The 21490-nt window shown below is 53.8% G+C and overlaps 8 protein-coding genes across 8 annotated transcripts; 4 read left to right on the top strand and 4 right to left on the bottom strand.

Annotated features, from left to right (window-relative positions):
• Positions 1 to 646: 646 nt before the first annotated feature.
• Positions 647 to 1444, top strand: MYCGRDRAFT_35953 (uncharacterized protein; the record flags this gene model as incomplete). Its single annotated transcript, XM_003854779.1, has 1 exon — positions 647 to 1444. A coding segment is annotated over one exon (798 nt), but the record flags the coding sequence as incomplete, so codon positions are not given.
• Positions 1445 to 2669: 1225 nt separating this feature from the next.
• MYCGRDRAFT_68020 (uncharacterized protein) lies at positions 2670 to 4487 on the top strand (the record flags this gene model as incomplete). The annotated part of the gene is made up of 2 exons (XM_003854780.1): positions 2670 to 3507; positions 3658 to 4487. 2 exons carry the CDS (start codon positions 3117 to 3119, stop codon positions 4485 to 4487), a joined length of 1221 nt encoding a protein of 406 aa, XP_003854828.1.
• A 719-nt stretch (positions 4488 to 5206) lies between these two features.
• Positions 5207 to 6600, bottom strand: MYCGRDRAFT_99027 (uncharacterized protein; the record flags this gene model as incomplete). Its single annotated transcript, XM_003855636.1, has 6 exons — positions 5207 to 5307; positions 5401 to 5644; positions 5699 to 5856; positions 5948 to 6099; positions 6157 to 6197; positions 6363 to 6600. The coding sequence occupies 6 exons, from the start codon at positions 6369 to 6371 to the stop codon at positions 5207 to 5209; spliced, it is 705 nt and encodes a 234-aa protein (XP_003855684.1).
• A 639-nt stretch (positions 6601 to 7239) lies between these two features.
• Positions 7240 to 8150, bottom strand: MYCGRDRAFT_68026 (uncharacterized protein; the record flags this gene model as incomplete). The annotated part of the gene is made up of 3 exons (XM_003855635.1): positions 7240 to 7313; positions 7367 to 7495; positions 7549 to 8150. The coding sequence occupies 3 exons, from the start codon at positions 8042 to 8044 to the stop codon at positions 7240 to 7242; spliced, it is 699 nt and encodes a 232-aa protein (XP_003855683.1).
• Positions 8151 to 11060: 2910 nt separating this feature from the next.
• Positions 11061 to 12603, top strand: MYCGRDRAFT_37674 (uncharacterized protein; the record flags this gene model as incomplete). Its single annotated transcript, XM_003854781.1, has 3 exons — positions 11061 to 11266; positions 11328 to 12162; positions 12310 to 12603. 3 exons carry the CDS (start codon positions 11061 to 11063, stop codon positions 12601 to 12603), a joined length of 1335 nt encoding a protein of 444 aa, XP_003854829.1.
• A 3066-nt stretch (positions 12604 to 15669) lies between these two features.
• On the bottom strand, positions 15670 to 16294 carry MYCGRDRAFT_79286 (uncharacterized protein; the record flags this gene model as incomplete). The annotated part of the gene is made up of 3 exons (XM_003855634.1): positions 15670 to 16009; positions 16067 to 16138; positions 16197 to 16294. 3 exons carry the CDS (start codon positions 16239 to 16241, stop codon positions 15935 to 15937), a joined length of 192 nt encoding a protein of 63 aa, XP_003855682.1.
• A 726-nt stretch (positions 16295 to 17020) lies between these two features.
• On the bottom strand, positions 17021 to 18448 carry MYCGRDRAFT_35862 (peptidase M24; the record flags this gene model as incomplete). Its single annotated transcript, XM_003855633.1, has 1 exon — positions 17021 to 18448. One exon carries the CDS (start codon positions 18446 to 18448, stop codon positions 17021 to 17023), a length of 1428 nt encoding a protein of 475 aa, XP_003855681.1.
• A 540-nt stretch (positions 18449 to 18988) lies between these two features.
• On the top strand, positions 18989 to 20641 carry MYCGRDRAFT_35932 (uncharacterized protein; the record flags this gene model as incomplete). Its single annotated transcript, XM_003854782.1, has 2 exons — positions 18989 to 20045; positions 20253 to 20641. 2 exons carry the CDS (start codon positions 18989 to 18991, stop codon positions 20639 to 20641), a joined length of 1446 nt encoding a protein of 481 aa, XP_003854830.1.
• Between the last annotated feature and the right edge of the window lie 849 nt (positions 20642 to 21490).

Raw genomic sequence — 21490 nt, forward strand, 5'->3', positions numbered from 1 at the left:
ACATCAAATCCATTGGCAGCACTCAAATTGGATCGCAAAGCCATGGAAGAAGAACGTCTCGCGCGCCTCGCCTCCCGCAAGCGTGAGCGCTCGATTTCCCCTCCTCGGAGCTCTAGGAAAGCGCCGAAGATGAAGGAGACGACTGTTGAACTTCCGAGTGGCGCGAGGCTCAATACGTTCTCGTTCTCTGGTCTGATCGAACAAGGCCAGAAAGACAGGAAGCCGGATGCTGCGAACAAGGCGATTGCTTCGATGAGTTCGAGGCCTGCTAACCAGGACGTGAACGTCGTTGCGAATGGACAGCCGGTCGGAAACCCGAATGCCCTCCCTGCCGGTGCAATCAAATACCCCCATGGTGTTGTGAAGAAGACATGGTAAGCTTTCAGCATGAATGTATTGTCGAGCTATTCGCTAAACTGATATCAGGGCGTTTGGACACGCACGCACCGGCAACGATATCAAACTCGAAGAAGTTCTCGAAGCGCAATCTCTCAAAATCGCAGTGCTTTCGGCATATCAATGGGATGTCGAATGGGTCATGTCCAAGCTGAAGGTTCCACCCAAAGGAGGAAGCACTAAGTGTGTTTTTGTCATGCAGGCCAAGAATGAGGAGGACCGAGAGCAATGGCAGAGAGAGGCTAGCTACATGAGCTCCTTTCTTCGACTGTGCTTCCCAAATATGAAGGGCTTGATCAACTGCATGCACTCGAAGCTGATGCTCCTCTTCCACCCCGACAAACTGCGCATTGCCATCCCGACCGCCAACCTCCTGAACTTCGACTGGGGCGAGACTGGACAGATGGAAAATTCGGTATTCATGGTCGACCTTCCACGGCTCGCAGATGGCAAGATCTCGGAAGCAGGAGACCTGCCCGCATTTGGACAAGAACTCATTTATTTCCTTGAACAACAAGGACTTGATGACGATGTTCGCACTGGCGTTTTGAAGTTCGACTTCTCCGCAACCAAAGATATGGCCTTTGTTCACACGGTCGGAGGCATGCACTTTCGCGACGAAGCAGAGCGGACAGGCCTGATGGGACTCAGCAAGGCTGTCAAGCAACTCAACTTGGCGACACAAGACTTGGAACTCGACTTCGCAGCATCGTCGATTGGACGACTGAATGACAACTACTTGCGAGACTTTCATTCCGCCGCCAAAGGCATCAGCTTGATCGCACAAGCTGCGGAGGCCAAGTCCAAAGCAGCATCCACATTCTTTGATCGCAAAAAGGCCTCCACAGTCGCCAAGCCTGACAATGTGCGCGAGAAGGTGCGAATCTACTTTCCTACCGCTTCCACTGTGCGAGTTTCCACAGCCGGCGCAGCGGGCACACTTTGCATTGCGCGCAACTACTTTGAAGGTTCCACTTTCCCTCGCGCTTGTTTCCGCGACTACAAGAGCACCCGCACCGGCCTCCTCAGCCACAACAAGATCCTCCTTGCTCGCGGCAAGCGAGCCAGTGCGGGCGCGCAAGCAGGTGAGACGGAGGATGTGGCTTGGGCATATGTGGGCTCGTCGAACATGTCGCCAAGCGCTTGGGGAACTTTGCCAAAGGATCGCAAGGTGAATACGATCACTTGCAGGAACTGGGAGTGCGGTGTTCTTCTGCCGGTGTCGAGGGAGAGGGTTTTGGAAGCCTCGATGATAGAAGAGAATGGCGAAGGAGAGAAGAAGGATGGTCAGTTCGCCGCGGATGAGAAGGCAGCAAAGAAGAATGAACAGGAGGATGGTGAGGACTCGGAGACTGAGAGCGAGGACGAGACTCCGCCGACCGACAAAGCCAAGCCGAAGGCCAAGCCAGTTGTCAGGAGTAATAAGCGGGCACAGCAGACGGACGGAGAGGACTCGGAGACCGAGAGCGAAGCATCGGATTCAGAGGAACCGGAGGTACCACGACCAGTCCCGCAGTCGATGCCAAAGAGGACTGGAATGGTCGACTTCTCCGTCTTTGATGGTCTGCTGAGTGTGCCGTTCAAGACTCCTGGAGACAGGTATCGCGAAGGAGAAGAGCCATGGTATTTCAAGGAGCAGTGAAGAAGGACATTGCAAAGATCGGGCTCGCTGAGCTGCTCATCGAGATTCAGAGTTGAGTGGACATCGCAGGTCCGGGAGTTGGTTGAGATTGAATTTATGTGGCATCTGTATTCAGAGCAGACCGCACTGTCTTTATGGACCTAGCTTAGTCTAGTTTCCTTATAGCCCGCAAAGCAGGTGAATGATCCCGACCTGTATCACGTGCAGCTTGCTCATGATTGCCAAGCCTTTTTACCCCGGACTTCGGCGACACTGGTCGGCGCGCCTTCTTATTAGGTCGTAGATCTGCAGGCTTATCTGTTATCTCTCGCGTCCCCTTCTCCGCATCCCACCCAACGATTCGAACGCACGGCGGGGGAGACGGTCATCTGAGGAGTGTCTTGCCTGAGAGGCCTATCTGCGGCCAGTCATGGCGCGCTATCTGCTGACTTCGGTGAGAGTGAGACGTTGCGTCTGGGGACTTCCTTCATCCGATGACATGAACGGATCGACGCTGCTAATGCTAATCTCGCTGACACACGCTGCGGTATGACGGGACTACCTATTTGCTATACTTACCACTTTCTCCATCGATTCGGCGCCGTATAGTTGTTTCCCTAGGTTCTTCTATCTCTTCCTGCTGCGACTCATCGTCATCTTCGCCTTCTCATTGTCTTCTTGCATCGTCGATGCTGCTTCGCTGGACTCACCGCTATCGACTTCCTCTTCCATAATTGAGACCATTTCCTACGCATCTCTCTTCGCTACTGCTTCCTGCATTGAACGCCCGAGGACATACACGACTACGGCCAGAACGGCACGGCATATTAGACGGCATTCCGTATCATAGCAAAGATACTCGAGCTTTGATCTAGGACCTCCAAGAATCAAGACAGCTCAAGCGCGTGGCTGAGGGTTCACGCCGAGCTATTCGCGTCAGGCGACCCCTCCACTACGAGAGGTCCAGTACCCATACCAAGAGCCTCGCGACCAGACCGAGCAGAAATACTCGAATCGCGAGAGATCATCTTTTTGCCTACCTTATCGATACGAATGTCTAGCACTCCTCGCCCTTGACAACACCAAAGCCACAATCACCATGGAACCCTGGTTGCACTCCACCCTCCTCGAACCCGCTCTCCCACCTTACTGCACTCCGACCAACGACTTCCTCCTCCGCTTCTCATCCGTCTTCCACGTCTGCGTCCCTACCCCTCTAGCATTCACCTCCAACCTCCTCGGCGGCTTGAGCATCCTCGCCTGGCTCTTCGCCCAGCTCCCGCAAATTATCAAAAACGCTCGAATACAATCCACCGCCGGACTATCGATATTCTTCCTCGTGGAGTGGTGTCTAGGAGACTTTAGCAATCTGTTGGGAGCGCTGTTCACGCATCAGGCGCCGTGGCAGGTGGCGATCGGATGCTATTATGTTTTCGTGGATGTCTGTTTGGTTGGGCAGTGGGTTTGGTATGAAGGCTTGAAGCACGGGAGTCCGGTGTTGAGGGTTTGGAGGAAGAGGAGAGGAGATGCGGATGGCAGTCTGGATGGTGCTGATGAAAGAGGCAATATCGAGCCGATGAGGGTCAACGGTGAGCTAGCGTCCGCTCGAGTGGCATGGTATGTTGACGAGAACGTGGGAGCTGACGACCTCACTCCAGGTGAAACTCCTCACCCGACCCGCCCTAGGGTGATCTTCCGCACACCAACCTTCCAACGCGACGAAAAAGATGAGAAACTCACCCCATCTTCCTCTTCTCGCTCACCGACCATCCACCGTCTCGGCGCTCCCTCCAACTCACCATGCCCATCGCCGTCCCCTCGTACCATTCTTTTCCTCGCCTGCCTCATCGTCATGGCGCAAGCCAAACCTCTCCCATCCTCCCCCTCGGCAATCCTCTCCCCCACCAACTCCACTCCCTCGACCCCTCTCGAAAACGCCGGAACCCTCCTCTCCTGGACCTCAACAGCCCTCTACCTCGCCTCCCGCGCTCCCCAACTCCTCCAAAACCACCGCCGGAAATCCGTCGCCGGCCTCTCCCCCCTCCTCTTCCTCGCCGCCTTTTGCGGGAATCTATTCTACTCCTCCGCTCTACTCACCAATCCCTGCGCATGGTCGGACTTCCAGCCCTACGGCGGACATGGCTGGGTCGGAGAGGAAGGAAGCGATATGTGGGAATGGAGAATGGCCGCCATGCCGTTTTGGTTGGGTGCCGCGGGGGTGTTGGGGATGGACGCGGCGATGGGGGTGCAGTTTTGGGTTTATGGGCGGAGTGGAGAGGAGGAGGAGGGATTGGTGGTGCTGGAACGGGAGGATGGAGAGGGGAGTAGGAGAGGAAAGTGGCATTGGAGACGGGTTAGTGGGTGGATGAGAGGATGGGTGCCGGTGGGAATACGGGATGTGGAAGGGCGGGATGAGAGGGCGAGGTTGCTGGCTGAGGGGAGAGGTGAGGGTGGGTATGGAGGCTTGTGAGAGCGACATCGGCATTTGCATAATGAGGAATGATATGATGAGCATTCGTTACATGGCATAAGGTTAGCATGGGATCGCCGTGATGGCTTCGCGAGCATTGGGGATGGTTGCATGCGTGTGCATACATACATATCTAGAGTAATTCTAGCATGGGAGCATTGAGACCAGCCTTGACACCGTGATCACGTATTGGCATCAGGCACCGTATGCACACTGGAATTTACCCATGAAGTATCATGACTTTTGCATTGTTCCATTGTCGTTCGCCGCAAGAAGCTAGTCCGCCCGTCGAATAGAAATCCTTTTGAGCTTCGGTTGAGCATATCAAGCACGCCTCAAAAACGCCTTCGCTCTGGTTCGTCTGCGCCATTTCCGTGGCATTCATTTCATCCCTCGTCGTATGGATTCTGCCTACCCTCAGCACGTAAAGGTCCAAGTCACAAGCATGGTACACCTGAGAAAACGTCCGGGTATCGAGGAGAAAACCGGAGCAGTCTGTCCGACCGATCCATGTCCACTTCAGGACACTGCCCGTTCGCGCTTTCCAGCATAAACCACAAAAACATAATCAATCAATTGGCAATTGCCAAAGTCGAGTTGGCGCGCCTGGTGGCCCTTCCCGTTGGAGCCGGCGAAGCCGATGCAGAATCTTTCCTCTGTAGCTTGCCCTGAGCCTTCGCCGAAGCAGAAGCGCTGTTCGCAGCAGCACCGTGGGCATCCTATGCCAAGGTGGCCATATCGACGCGCTTCTCGGTGAAGTCCCAGAGCATCTTGATGAGCGGATCCGGAAGGGTATAGAGGTCGACGTGGAACTCGCCGTCTGTAGGTCGAATGTCAGTTTCGGCGTGGATCTGAAGGTGCACAAACGCGGAAATAAGTTAGTCGCGGGGTTCTGATGATCAGAGAGACTCACTTTCGACGTCGTTCTTGGTGTATGTCTCATCGGATTTGTTGTCATGTACCATTTGCACGACTTGAAGGAGGTCGTCCTCTGCTAGCTGTGGGAGGGCTTCGGCGAGCTTTTCCATGTCCACGTTGCGGCTGGTCTTCTGACGCTTCTTGTCGGATTTCGGAGGGGCTGCGCCGTTGGTGGCTTCGCCCGCGGGTGCGGAGTCCTTCAAGCGCTCGAGGAGCTCACCCTTGGGATTGCGGAAGGTCTGTGAAGGAGTTCAGTATGTGCGCGATTGTGATAGCGGACGATCGGAACTTACGACGCTGTGCGTGCTCTCGTACTGTTCCTGCTGGAAGTTGAGATCATGCGGCAAGGTCTGATCACCACCCTTGGGAGCACCGATCGGAGTGAGCTGGATCTGCATGTCGAACTCGCCCCATCCCGTCTCCTTGATGGTGAATGGAGCATTCTTGAAAACTACGCACATGCGTCAGCTTTGTTGTCCCTCTTCACATGTCCTGCTAATTCTTCTTCACTCCCAAGCTCTTTGAGTATCGTTGCGACCTACCTTGCTTAGCTCTCTTGCCGAAACTCTCGTGGAGCAGATATGTCGCTTTTTCGAAGCAGGTCGCGGGAAGTTCTTCGCCGTCCGAGCCAACTAGGAAGATGGAGATCTCCCATCCGCGCATGGGAATTTCGGAGCCCTCATCTTGCTCTGGGCTGTAAAGTCGTTAGGATGTGCGCGTATGGACGTTCCTTGATCGGTTGAGGACTCACAGGATGCGCTGCTGGGTGACCAGCTTGACGGTTCGTTTGACCTGCACGTTTGCGACTCGGTTAGCGTTGCGTGGAGGCATCGTGGTAGTGTTGAAGGTAGGTCTGATTGAGTGAGGAATGGTGGATGTCGTGGATGTCGTGGATGTCGTGGATGTCGTAGAGTCGGTGTGAGTTGAGCAAGACAAAGAAAGATACCTTATACGTACGTCTGGCATTGTGAGTGAGTCGCAGTGTGAAAGCGTGCAAACGCGCGATCAGAAGCAAATGCAGTGAAGTCGCGCAAGCTCTCGTTGTTTCGGTGAGCGGGCGTGCTTGCGCTGCGGTCTCGGTCGTCACGAGCAAACAATCGCGAGGTCGCCAGAGTCTGTCACGGGATTGTCGTGGTGAATCCTCAGATAATGTGAAGAGTGAGGCGTGTGTGAGTGTGCGGATATTGGCGGGTGAGACGATGCGCGTGGTGGAAGCAGACAAGTGAGGTGGACAGGCATGCGAATGAAGTGGGGAAAGGCAGTTGACGTGGGGGGAGCGAAAACCATCCGAATGCAGCGAACTCAAGACGAGACCAGGAGAACTACCAGCCACCACTTCATCTCTGCATGGATGGATATCGATCTCTGCTATGAGGCTTCAGTCCTACGACCATGCAGCGTATTCCCTCTCACTCTGATACTCTGCGACAAACTGATCGGTGGCATGACTTGGTTCTTTTGGGAGGTCTATCTAAGCTAATTGATTCGTTCTGGCCATTGATCATGAACAAGGATTGATCATAGGCGCCAGTCGTAGCGCGCTATCCTTGGACAAGGCCATAATCAGGGTATTGTGCAAGAAGTGTGCAATGGGTGTAGTTGAATCTGGGTGATGATGTGTCGGTGCGGAACGGAACGCTTCAGAATGATGCTGTCGTCGTGCGGAGGGTGAGTCGTCCGTGATTCATCGTGGATGGCTGTTGGGCCACTGTCAGATGGTATGGCTGGTGGAGGTTCGCGCGGTACACCGGAGGGCCAAGATGGTCTCGCGCTTGTCGCGCACTGAACGAAGACTCGGCACGCTTGAAGTGGCGGAGAGTTTGGCGCGCAAGGCTTACTCCGTCTTGCTGAAGAGGACCTCATTCTCCTGCTGCGCCTTGATGAAGGCTTCCTTGAAGAGGTTGGCGTCTGAAAAGTGTTAAAAAGAGCACGAACACCTTTCACAAGATAGCCAAACTTACTCTCAGCGTTGGCGAAGCGAATAGCAAGAGTGGAAGCCTCTGGCTCGCCCTCGGAAACATCTGCGGCAGCGTTCCACACCCAGCTGCGGTCGGATCCCACGTTTGGTGAAAGCTTCATGTCCGGAACCACTACATCTCGTCAGTACCACAGCAACTCTGATCGACAATGTGTCCAAACATACCGTAGTGGTTGGCGCAGACCTTCAAAGTCTTGTCTCGTCGCATCACCAATCTCGTCTTGCTGTTCTCCTTGTGCTTGAGAAGTCTCACATCACCAGTGCCGCGCTCCTTCCACTCCCTGCTCTCACGGTCGAACTTGAAGAGCTTCGCCCGCATCTTGAAAGTCTGCTCTTCGGCCTCCTCGTTCGTCTTCGTATCAACCTTCTCGGTGAGATGCACGACCGGCTCGAAGTGCACATCTGCCTCCTCTTCATCGGCCTTCTCATCGTCATCCTTGTCCGCGTTCTCCTTGTCCTTCTGCGCCTTGGCACTTCCGGAGCGGTCATTCTCCGCATCGTCATCGTCCTTCTTCGCCTCTTTCTTAGGGCCACCTCCGAACATGCCAAACACGTTGCCAGCTACTGCGGAAGCCGTCTCGGAAGCCTTTTCCGTGACGGTCTTGCTCTCTTCCGGCTTGGTCTCTGTGGTGGAGTCCACCTTCTGCTCGGCGTCGGCCATGGCTGATGAAGCTTGGGATTTGATCTCGTGGATGGTCTGTATTGGCGGTCGATGCGTAATGTTGTCGAGCCGATCAAGAGAGTGAGTGTGGTGTTTGTTGTTTGGCAAAGGTGAATGAACGAATTGTTTTGGGCAGCGATCGAAGAAACAGAGGGGTAGAACTACAGAAAATGCCAAGCGTCGACCCCCTGCAGGCGGTCAAGCTAGAATCATGTCTCCTCACTTCTCACTCCCTCACTTCGTCACATGGTCACGTTTTCGCTCTTTAGATGCTTACCTTCTTTGCCTTTTGATCAAAGCAGCTACGATGACATTGACATTCGATTTCGTGGGCATAGCTGATAATTACATGTCAGGAGATCGTATCGACCAGCTAGGTATCAGAATCAGCGCGTCTGCTTAACGCGTTTGGGCTGTTGCGCTTTTGTCTCTTGCTTGTCGAAACCGACAACATCCACTTTGCTTAGCATTCGGCTTATCAAGCAGCTCTTCATTCAGCTTATTACTCAGCTCATCACTCAGCTCATCACCAAATTTTGCGACACTCGACCCACCAGCAGGCATGTCAGAGACATCACCTGCAGAGCCCACGCTCATGGGTATCCCACGCGAGCTACACGATCAGATTTACGAGTTCTTGTGGTGCTCAGCTGGCCACGCAAGACTGGCGCAGGGATACCTTGAGCGCCAATTGCACTGTCTGCGCGAGGGAGGCCCTACGTTCCGGAAGCGGTGGCGTTCCCATACCCGCCGGACTCTCAATGATGCTCAAATATGGCCATATCCAGCAGCTGACCCACGTCTCCTTCGGCCCGAGAACAGCGACGGCACTTCACATGGACAGCGACGATTGCTACAAGGAGCTGATGGGCAATCTCGCTGACGGCGAAGAGCTGGCCAAACACGAATTCATTCTGCGCGATCCACATCCACCAGGCCCATACTCCCGCAAATACCGAAAGAAAGGGCAGCAGCGGATGCGGAGAGAGGAGGAATACTTGAAAGAGAGGAGGCGAGAGCAAACTTCTTCATTTGCCTGGAATGGGCTGACCGCGACCTCGACATGGGCAGCTGTGGCAACTTTCAAGCTGTCATTGCTTGTTTCAACGCTGTATAGGCGCCGTCGCTTATGGTTCTCCGAGGACGTGGTGTTTGAGGATGCGAGGCTTGAGACATAGCAATAGTCCGATCGAGATGGGTGTGCAGAGGAAAGTCGATATGGTCGATGCTTCGATATGCCTTCTATGACGGAGATTGAGCTTTGTCAGAGCCTGTTTGGCTTCTGCAATTGTCGGTGGTGTTGAGAGCAACAACGTCCTAATAATATTGTCGGCCACGACAGATTCGATCTCCTCGATCTCGGCACTAAGCTATGAAGCTCAATAATTAACTCCGGCCGCGTAGCAACCATCGAGCTGTACGATGAACATTGGCGTTCCCGTCGTCTTCCACTTCCCCTCATCCGTCGCGCTGGGCGGGGCAAAGGTCTAGATCAGGGCGGCAGCATTTCAACGGCTGAACAGGACTTTGAGTATAAGTATGATTCCCCTTTGAAGTGTTGTTATTCTAGAAGCTCTCCGTTCCATACAGTCAAAAAGAGAACATCCCACAGCTAAGTCACTATGTCTTTGCTACCACCTATCATTGCTTGGGACTACCGTACGCATCTCCTTCGGTAAGGGACACCAATGACCATGCTCACTATCTCCCAGAGTTCGCTCCCAACTCTCAGAAAAGTCGCAATTATCTCTACGCAACGAACACACCTTTTAAGATTTGCGAGCAACCTTTCTTCATTCCTCGTCCAATCTTGCGGAATTTGGGTATCACTTACCGCCGCGTTCCAGTCCTCTCGATCGGCAAAGATGTGTTTCCGGATAACGCCTCCTTCATTGATGCCATTCAATTACTTCTCGAGAAGAGTGGCAAAGGTCTGAAGCGCAATGCCGCAGACCGCTCTTTCGAAGCCTGGGGTTACCGGAGTTTCTGGGTAGCTCTGCCATGTGTCCCTCCAGAGTTCAACAATGCTCAGCTCCAGAATGACCGCAGGGACTTATTCCCTCTGTTCGGTAGAAAGGACTACGCCAGGCTGCAGACCAATGCTGCCTCGGAAGTGCGGTCGTTGATGGACACGGTCGAGCATGACTTTCTCGCTGAGGGTGGGCCCTGGATAGGTGGCAGTGAATGTGGGCTCGCAGACATCCACGCCATGTGGATGATCAAGTGGGCTTTGTTCACGCTAGACATGCAGAAGCAGCCAGGAATGGGCAGGGACGAGTTTCCAAAATTGTACAAATGGTGAGCCCGAACATCTCCTGCGTCCTTCGCTTGAACCAGTACTGACTATGGTATCAGGGTGGAGGGCGTCCCAAAGCACGACGAAGATATCGAGAAGAACGACAAGATCGATGAAGAGAAAGCTCGAGAGATTGTCCTTGGTTCTGAGTATGCCATGCCAGACATTGGCATTGACGCAAAGGATCCTCTAGGCTACAAAGCTGGCGAGGAAGTGTATGTTGAACCCACCGATGCTGACCCGGGCCAACATCCCCAGCATGGCAAGTTGCTGGGTTTGAACATGAACAAGGTGGTGATTGAATTGGAGAATGGATTGAGGATGCATTTCCCAAGGATCGGATACGTCGTTCATCGGTCGTCCGATATGCCGATAGTCGAGAAGGCCAAAGAGGCGATTGGCATAGCTTGAATTGCATGTAGTCGAGCGTGACGATGACCGCTGCCTTGATCTGCGCGAGCAGTACATTCTCATAGCTCGCTTGCTAAGCAGAGAACAGTGAACGAGTATCGTTGATATTTCAGAAATCAGAAGTGAATGAATCGACCACTCTCGCCGCCCGCAGCAGCACACCACAGAAGCGACGTCATCCTCAACCTGACGGGATGCGCTTCAACGTCAACCTTCACTCCCGACAATCACCACACCTCTTCCATTTCTCAAGCATGTAGTCTAGTTTCAACCAATATTTTCATGCGCGCATCGCGCCTAGGCCCTTCAATGTCTTCCGTCAATATCCAGAAGACCATCCTCCTCGTCTTCATTCACGGCTTCAAAGGAAATGACCACACCTTCCAGAAGTTCCCCCAAGACCTACGAGCTCTCATCGCACATACCTTACCGCAGCTCAATGTTGTCAGCATCGTATATCCACAGTATGAGACGAAGGGAGACTTGAAAGAATGTGTGGCTCGATTCAAGGAATGGTATGTCCGGACGCTTTTCAATGTTCCTCGCCACGTCCACTTCGGCTAACACGTTTGAAAGGCTCATCGATAAAGTCATCGACCTTGAAGTCGAGGCTCGTACACCTTCTCCAACAGTCGATCCTTCCGTTCGTGTCATCCTCTGCGGTCATTCCATGGGCGGTATCGTCGCAGCAGAAGCACTCCTCAGCATAGCTGCCGACGCACCTATTCCACCGTCCTGGTCATCATCTAACAGCACGGATACAACATCCAATACGACGGCCAGTGCCACGGCAGGAACATCTTCTCCTCCTCTTGACCCTTCGAATCTCTTCTTTCCCTACATACAAGCCCTACTAACCTTCGACACGCCTTTTCTCGGTCTGAATCCGGGCATCATCGCGCACAACGCCGAGCAAAGCGGCACGACCGCGTACGACGCCTATACCACAGCCTCGAAACTATTTGGTCGAGAGTCTGCTACCTCATCTGGTGCGACGGAACCCGATCCGGCTGTGGCCGCCAGCAAGGGTCTGCCTTCTCCCTCATCGACGGACACAGCAGCTGCTGTACAGCCGGGAGCGCACTGGCTGAGGAAATACGCAATATATACTGGTGCTGCTGCTGCGATCGCTGGAATGGCAGGTGCGACCTATTACAATTGGTCGCATATAAATAATGGACTGTCATGGGCCGGATCACACTTGCAATTCGTCGGCTGTCTGGCGCGCGGAGCGGAACTCCAGAAGCGGGTAGAACACGTTGTTCGATTGAGCCAGCAACGTGGTGTGGCATTCGCGAACTTTTACGGGGCACTCGGGGAGGACGTCGAGGGTGGAAAGTACTATGGCGGACTCGTGGAGGGCACCGCAAAATCGGAGCGGACCTTTTGCATCGTGCCCAGGAAGCCTCAGGTACAAGAAAAGATCGCAGAAAGCAAGCGATCCCACGATGAGGCGAGCGACAGCCAAACCCGATCACAGACTGAAGTTGGTCCTGGAATGCAACAAAGCGAACAAGTCAAAAATTTCGCTCGTGACGATCGAAGGAGCAAAGGCGAGTGGGTCAAGTGCGTCAATCCCGCTGCTACGGATGAAGTGCAAGCGCATACCGCCATGTTCGAGGCGGGTAAGAATCCAGATTACCATGGGATGTTGCCGAGGGCGAGAGACTGGATTGTGGAGGTTGTGAGAGGAACCGAGTGGTATGGAAGCGAGACTGAAGTTGGTTTGGGCTTCGACCTGGGGGAGGACGAGGACGAAGCGGATGAAGAGAAAACACCTGAAGAGGGCAGTGCGATGACAGGGGTGGAGAGACAGTCGGACGATGAGGAGGAGGAACACACACAGCATTGATGAAGATGCAGAGATGGTGGAGCATGTTGCCACGACTCAACTATGACCCTCGGGAAGATGTGAATTATGCGATGAAGAGTATAACGCCTCACACCTACTTGTTTGCCGACTTGGCCAAGGTTTCTGCTTTTCAAGCGAACAACGAACACGGCAAGCCGGCCAGGGAGATTCTCTTTACCAATTGGACGTCTCCTATTACTCTCCCCTTGTCTGGGTCATTCGGAATCCTCGTCCGACGGGCGATGTTCTCCGCAGTATCCGCTCATGCATATCCGCAAGTCCCCGAGCAAATAGGGATACTCATGCGTCGCCTGCATACCGACTCGCACAAACTCGGGCTCCTCCAACTTCGCGATCTGCTCTCTCCATTCCCTGATCTTGGGCAGCCACTTCTCGCGGAGATCCGGTCGAATCATCTCCAGGCCGTTGAGCCCCTGGCACACCATAACAGTCTCCCACATGCGCTGTCTCCAGTCTTTGCCATCAGCCTTTCGGTACCACCAATCGTCTTTAAAGCCTGGTTCGAAGTCGGGCCCCGCCAAAGCTCGAGTGTCTGCCCAAAGAGCCCGCCATTTCGAGCTTTGCAGCACCCACACAACACCGAGGTTTCCGTTATATCTGGTCCAAACTTCTCCATTCTGATGATGTTCTTCAGCGTATGGCCCAACCATCTTGATAGCACGCCGAGGATCTATGCTCCCGTCTGCCATCTTCACGCCACGGGCTTCTTCCTGGTGGTCGAAAGCAGCGTCATCCGGCAAGCAGTACTTGATGAACTCCAAGCGTGTGTCCACACTCAGTCTTCGAGTATGGGGATCTTGACCCAAAATCGCCTCAAAATCTGGTCCAAAAAGCTCACCGTAGATGGCGAGATGAAAGAGTGTTTGCGAGGGCTCGCAGCACATCGTGTTGGGGTTCGAGACTCCGCCTTCCCAAAAGTTGTGAGTAGACTGCCATTTTTCCCCAACAATGGTGTCCAAAAGATCAGTAATCGGATTGACGATTGAAAAACGTAAGAGGTGCAGTTCTCGTATGCGCTGCATAGTCAAGCCACAATGCCCGAGTGCCAGATCCATGAGTCCCTCGATACCACGCTCCATAGTCGAAGCCAGGGTCTTCTCGTTACTGTCGTTCTCCCGTGCCCAATGGCCGAGTTCGCGAGCCGTCGCAGCCACGAGGAAATGAGGCACTGGTCGAAAGAAGACATTCGCCTGCTTTGCCGCCAGACGTAAGATGGTATTGGGAGAGACATATCCAAGACGATTGCGTAAGGTCCTGCATGTTGAGCTGAGGACGGAGAAGTCTTCAATGTTCAAGTGGTCTAACAGCTCAAGGAGGAGGTCATCCGGAATGGAGAGAAGGGTTTGGTTCGCCATGTTAGGTGTTTCGGTATCGTGAGAAATGACAAGATGTTGGAATGGAAAGGATGCGATCAAAAGGCCATGGTCGTGCTATAAGTTAGCCGTTATTCTGCAGTCTGTCCGCTTTCGATGTTTCTTTCAATGAAGCAGAACAAACGAGGTCTACGGCTTCTCTCTCCGTAAACGGTCGCAGCATTCCGCGGAACGACTGGACCGGAAGCATGACGTGCCCTCCCCTCTTTGTTCTGTTCTACCGAAAACGGACGGCTCGTTTCCGTAGTCACTTGTCGCGTTGTCCTTGGAGCACGCGGAGCGATTCTTTGTTCCTGTCAGCGATAGATGCGTAGTGACGGACTGGAGTCGTGCCGTGACAAGGTCGTACAGCCTACAGCCTCTCTTATACCAGGCATTGTAAGCCAAGCTCCCTACGCATAGGGGTCAGCACAGCAGTCCGGCCCAGGGTGCGGGATAGACCAGTGCCATCGTGTCAAGCCTGACGGGGGCTGCATCGGTCAAGAGGTATTCGTGTACAAAAGTCCAAGGTCCAGGGGCCTTGCTATATGTTACCATGCCAATAGCGAGAATGCCGAGTGGTCAGGACAATCTACACAGCCAGAGCACTGTAGTACGTACAAGATTTGGGCCATGAGCAAATCCGCATACCGCCACGCTACACTTACCCCTTTCGCCCAATCAGGGCTTCTGATCCTCAATCGGCCGACACGGGCTCCAACTTCAAGCATGACTCTCTGCCACAAGATAGGAAGGTTCCCCCGTCGCAGAGTAGGGATTTGGACCTGGCTTTGGAGTTGTGCGAACCAATGGAGCAAACTCAGCTGTGCCAGCCAGTGAAGCCTGGTAGCTTTTCGAATGGCCAACTTCGCGCGATATCAATTAGTCTCCTACAAATTCTTCGGAGGCACAGCCAATTTCTTTCATCTTCAACAACGCTGCGGAAGCTTTGGATACACCAGAGCGTCCATCGAAGTCATGGCTTTCAAGGACAACATTGAGGCTCAGCAGCCACTTCCTGGCTTTAACATTCGACATGGTTCCACATCGACCACGTTCCGTCACAACGAGAAGCCCCTACGTGACCGCAAAGAGCGTCTCCGCCGCTTCCTCTCATTCTGTCTAGCAATCGACTATGACCTGGTCGAAGAGACTCCCGACCAGCTTTCGAAAGCGGACCGCTGTCACTTCGTGGATCTCGGCCAACGATGCTTCCTCTGCCGCGGCCATGATCGTCCTCTCCTCAAAGCCGATGGCTTGGGCTATCTCTATACGGCGCCGGCAGACATTACCGTCGATGACCCTGTTGTCCAGTCAGATCTTATGCAGCCAGCCATGGAGCTCGGTATTCCATGCACAGCCGCCGTTACGATGCTGCGGCTGTTCATCCACTCCTTCAGCTTCCGACTCGCTGGATACAATTCACAGATCGAATGGCTGGTTCGGAAGACTAGCGTCGACAATCTTGCGGCACGATTCTGGATGGAACGAAGAGTGATTATCAAGGCGGTCGAGGTACCCGGTGAGAAGGCCTTTTTCGACCGAATTGTCGAGGGCATGCAGAAGGCACTGGGGAGTTACTTTCAGGGAGTCCGCGGCCCGGAAGAATACAAAGCCTACCGTCGCGGAAGGAAACTCAAATCGAAAGAATGTTCCTCGTCCGAAGATCGTCTGTCAGGCCAGAAGCTTGTAGATGAAGAAGGTGAATTTGGTATCAGGAAGGACTGCAAGCGTGCAGCGCTCATGGCAGAGTGTGTCTGGTCTGCTACCAAGGACGACCCTCTCGCTATCAGGTTGGTGAGATTCTGGATAACTCGTGGCCATCGCCGACCGCACATTACCCCGGAAGGTTGCACCACTCGCAGGCGGCCCTGAGGCCGTATGGTGAGACTTGTGCCAACAACACTCCGCACATCCCCTACACCCTCCAAGCCCACCGCTATATGCTCGAGCCAAAGCTAGGCGCAAGCCGCTCCTCCTCCCCCCGTAGGAATGCATACATTGTTCCCGGCTCCACAACCTCCGTCATTTTCCTACACGAACAAGATCAGTACAGCGAACCAACACCACTTTGTTCAGGTTAGACGTACGCAAACGTAGGTCTGGCAGTCCGTAGCCGTACACCGATCAGGCTGGTCGGGAGCCCCTCCAAAACACACCGGCTTCAGCAACGTTAACATCTGAGGTCGAGGTGAAGGATGGGAAGAAGGAGTCGCGTACGAGATCACACGCCGCCAACGCAGTGAGAGCCATGCTGAGGAGCATGGAGAGCTGGAAGATGTTCATTCTTGTTTTGTGGAGAAAATTGTGGAAAGATTGCAGTTCGATGGTTATGTTGCGGAAAGGAAAAGAGTGTCAGCAGCGGATACTTGGGTGTTCATATAGGACCGGTATACCCGGTCCAACTTCAGCACTGGGCTAGGTAACCCGGTCTTGTTCAACTCCGAGATTCTGGCGGGACTTTAGAGAGGTTGACCCGGAAGCGAGGAGTGTTCTGGGCCCAGAAATCGACAGGGTAGACTTCAAGGACGACCTTGTCGACTGGATCGCGACTGGTGGAATTATTGTCGACGAGCTCTGCCGGAATGGGTCTCCGGCGCCGAGTCTTCAGCAATTGGACGATTTGTAGGGAGCTCATATTTGGCGGGAGCATTTCTCATATTTGGCGGGAGGCCCCACCAAAATCCAACAATCGTCACTAAAACGACTATTTCGACAACGACGATAGCATGTTAGCCCTGCGGACCGCCTCGAGTGCTCGCGCGCATCGGAGGGCAAGCCTCCTACGCTCGCACGTCGGCTCCTTGCTTTTTAACATAGTTGCGTGGGCCTTTGCAACGTATTTGGCATCCAAGTTAAAACAGCGATTCTGCTATAGTAAATTTGTATGTGTCGCCCGCCAAATACGAGAAAGCCTCCCGCCAAATATGAGGTCCCGATTTGTAGTGCAGAGAGTATATGCTGATAGTTTGCCTCAGATTCTGCCATCAAGTCGAACATGAAGCTTGGGGATCGCAGGACCACCTAGTGCCACCTAGCCAGGATCAAGGCTCCCAAGGTGACGTTGCATACCCACCACTCAGGTTCTCCGCTATGCCATTCTCTCTCACCACAAGGATATCCTCATGGCGGACACCAAATTCGTTGAGCACGTAAACGCCAGGCTCGGCCGTAAAGACCATTCCAGGTCGCAATCGAGACTCAAAGTTGCCTTTGTTCAAGTATGGACTTTCATGCGCCTTGATGCCAATGCCATGGCCAAGCCGATGCGTGAAATACTTACCATATCCGGCCTTCCCAATCACTCCGCGAGCTGCGAGATCGACCGAGGCTGCCGTAGCGTTGGGAACCATGGCATTCACTGCTGCTGTCTGGGCATCAAGTACGACTTGCCAGACAGAGAGCTGTTCGGTGACATTGTACTTTTCCGGAGGCGGATTCGCGACGAAAGGCGGGAAGAACGTCCGGCACACATCGCTGCTATACCCATAGAGGTGCGCTCCAACATCGATCAAGACGAACATGCCTGGCTCCAACTTTCGGCTTCCATCGTAGCCGCCGTGTGGCAAAGCAGCACTCTTGCCAAATTCCACAATGTCGAAGAAAGGATCCATACCGGCCGCTCTCATGGTGTCGTCCAAGACGTCTGCGACTTCGTTCTCAGTAAGACCGGGTTTGAGACAGGTACGCATAGCCCGGATTGCTTCCACGGTTCCTGTGTTGACCGCTCGAAGGATTCCCAATTCAACGTCGGTCTTGATCTGACGCACCGCCTCGACTTCGCCGCCGAGACCAACGATCGTGAACCCATTGGAGGCCAGGCCACGCTGGATAAAGTCTCGCATTTCCTCATCGACCATGACTTTTGGTGCGAGAGTCTCGCCCCAGATGTCGGACTGATACAAGGTAGTGTAGTAGTTCCAGTGCTCCTCGTATGTTATTGTGTGGAAATCGTCTCGGAAGGGCATGTTCAGCAGTCGAGCCCGGTCTTCTTCGAAATGTGGGACCAGAAACGATGTGTTGGCGACAACATTTCCATCAGCCAGCGTGACAGGGCGGACAATCATGAGGAACGGTCTCTCCTCGGGCTCCCAGACTTCCCATTGAGGTTGTGTGATGTTCGCGTAATAGCTGAACGTGTAGCCGGGCTCGACGGCAAAGGCGTCGATGTTGTCTGCAGCCAAAGCTTTGGCGAGATTGTCCCTGCGTAGAACGTACTCGTCTAGTGAAGGAGGGTCTGCCGTCTTGAGGAAGTCCATGCCAGTAGCCCGGTAGGCATCGATTGAGCATTTTCGAAAATTGTCCAGCGGGTCGAGGGAGGTTGACTCATTGTGCAGCTGATAAGTACTCCGGGATGCCCATAATATCAACAGTGCAGTCGTGGCCACGAAACACAGGCATTTGGCTTTCCAATCGAGTCCGGGTTTTCTCTGTGTATGTGGATGTGCAAGTGGAAGTACCGCTTTTTCCATGGTGGATGGTCGTGGTTGCATGAACCGTCAAAAAGGTCGATGGGAGATGAACAGAGGTCTTGGCCCGCTCAATCCCCTCCCCTCTTCTGTCGGCAACCTCAGGATCTTACTCTGGTCGATGACGGAGAAATAATACGGCCTCTCCATTTCTCAGGGACTGTCAGCCAATGGAACGCTCGGAATCTGACCAAACTGCAGGGATGCCACTCCGATGATCTTCCAATTCGCATCGCTGATGACTTCAAGTTCCACCCGGGAGTCACGCCAGATAGGCCAGATCGGCCAAAGATAGGCCAAGAACAGGATGTGCTCAACGGCCCATCTCGCCGCCGGTTCGGTAGCCTGCAGGATGCCTAACACCACACCGCCGCCAGGTGTCCGAAGATTGCATTGCAGCCCGCGACGCCGAACAACAACGCCCAAATGGCATCCAGGAGCGGCCAACTCGAGATCACTGGAACACAAGGAATCAACGAGTGCTTCAGAAACGCTCACGAGGATGGAAACATGAAGGAACCATCCGAGATTGTCGTTCGCGATATGGACGTCGAAGAGGAGCCAGCGCTGTACTCGAAACGCTCCATCTTCTTCATGGTCCTCTTCTCTGGACTCGCCATTGGTTCAGATGCGTACAATAGCGCCTTGATGGGCCAGCTCGGTCTCCTCCTTACGGTCATCTATCCTGATACACTCTCGGTCGCCATGCAATCTCAGCTCACCAATGCCTTCATTATCGGACTTATTCTGGGCATGCTGGCGTTCGGATTCATCTCCGATCGCCTGGGACGAAGGTCTGGCGCGGTGCTTACAACACTCTTCCTTTCGGTCGGGATCGTCATGAGTGCCGCGTCACACGGCACGAGTGACAATGGACTTTTCTGGATGTTGACCATCTCAAGAGGCATTGCTGGCTTTGGCGCTGGCGGCGAATACCCAGTGAGTGGAGCAGGCACTGCAGAATCGACGGACGATTCGCCGCGGGCCAGAAAGCATCGAGGCTTCATATTCGCCATGGTGTCGGATGTGTCGGCTTCTTTTGGGTTCATCTTTTCTGGACTGGTGCCGTTGCTCTTGTTGCTGTGCTTCCAGGAGGAAGAAAAGCAATACGGCAAAGTCTGGAGAATTGCGTTCGCGCTGGGTGTCATTCCTCCCATTTCCATCTTTTGGTTCAGGTACCGCTTAGCGATGAGCAGTGCTGAGCGGCGGTCATCGGCGAGGCATGCCATTCTTCCTTACCATTTGGCCGTGAAGCGATACTGGCGTCCGCTGCTCGGGAGCGCGCTTGCGTGGTTCATCTACAACTACATTGCGTATCCCTTCGGCCTCTTCTCATCCAGCATCCTAGCCAGCGTCAATGCTGGGGATAGCCTGGTGAAGAGCTACGGCTGGGGAACACTGATCAACTGCTTCTACCTACCAGGAGGGTTCATTGGCGGGTATCTCAGCGATCGCATTGGAAGGCGGCGAACGATGGCTCTCGGCTTTGGTCTTCAGGCATGTCTTGGGTTCATCATTGGCGGATGTTTCCCCCAGATTCAGGACCGTACAGCCTTATTCATCATTCTCTACGGCCTGTTCCTGACATTGGGAGAAATCGGTAAGACGAACAAAGGCCAGAAGGCCTGGAGCGGTCCGGATCTGTCTCTTGGACGACTTCCGTTCTCCTGCTCATACTTCATTGCACAACTTGCCCTCCGGCGGCTTGATGTGTCCGTTTTGAGCAAGAGAACGGAGTTTTTCCAGCAGGCCCGCGCCTCCATCTTTCGCTTAAGCCATCGCTAACTATTATACCCTCTTCTTCCAGGCCCTGGTGCTTGCATAGTTGCGACCTCGTCCGAGTTCTTCCCAACATCCATACGAGGCCAAATGATGGGTTTGTGCTCGGCAATTGGCAAAGCAGGGGCTGCAATTGGAACGAGTGTTTTCAAGCCTATCCTTGCATCATATGGCGACAACGTTCTACGTGGAAACCAGGCAGTGTTCTTGATCGGCTCCGGATTTGCAGTCTTGGGCATGCTCGTTGCATGGTTCTTCATACCATCGCAGCCCGCAAATCTGGTGCAAGAAGATGACCAGTGGAAGCTGTATCTGCGGGAGGCTGGATACGACATTCATTTCGGCGATGACAAGACGAAGGATCCACCGAAAGTGCAATTCGATGGAGTAAGGCAGAAGACGATGACGATAGACTGACCGCCGAACGACACAGTACTCAAGTCGGTAGCAACTGAGTGTTGCATTTTTGCCGCCCTTGGCCTCGCGCTTCTTTCTCCCTCTTTCTTTCACTCTCTCGCAGGGACAGCGTCGTCATATTTGCCATCTCCTCGTTGGCTCGCTTGTATACATAATATGAATGAGTGGTACGATCATGGTCGGAAAATCGAGGCAAAGACAACGTCAATTGCAAATCTTCGATTTGTCACCACATCCCCCATCGACATGTGCACTCTTCGAGCTCGAAGCAGCGGTCTTGGGCTGGTTCTCGGGCGACTAGCGGGCTCATGCGATTCGTTCGACAAATTGAGCATGGGTTCAACACCTTGTGTTGAATGCCGAAGACGTACGGCGCCCATAGACTAGATTGTAGCGTGTCGACCGGTGGCCTCTCGAGCTCCGTGGTAATCCGGCTCCGTCGCGACTCGCGAAGGAGAGTAACTATGGCAGCGGCATTGCATAAGACCTTGATGTCGGCGCTCAGCCTTCGTTCGTGGTCTGGCAGGCTGATAAATTGTGCGCCGGCCAATTGTTGCCTCTTCCACGTGCCAGGATGAGCAAGGCGAAGGGTTCGCAGGAGATGGTTGGATCTGCTATTGGTAGTGTCTACCATCTCGGTGCCGGTGCCGATGATCGATACCGCCGGGCGAAGTCTCCCGTGATCGCTCAACGTGGAAGTCTCCTGGACTAGGAATAAAACGCGGTGGCCAATCCATGCGACGAGATGATCCACCTCAGGTATGTGATATGAGTACACAAAACAAGATCGTGGACGCATTGAGTGCTTCGAACCTCGTGTCCGAACCTCGAGCCTGAGCACGAAAGTGT

This window comes from Zymoseptoria tritici, chromosome 2, assembly GCF_000219625.1.
Source record: "Zymoseptoria tritici IPO323 chromosome 2, whole genome shotgun sequence".
NCBI lineage: Eukaryota > Fungi > Ascomycota > Dothideomycetes > Mycosphaerellales > Mycosphaerellaceae > Zymoseptoria > Zymoseptoria tritici.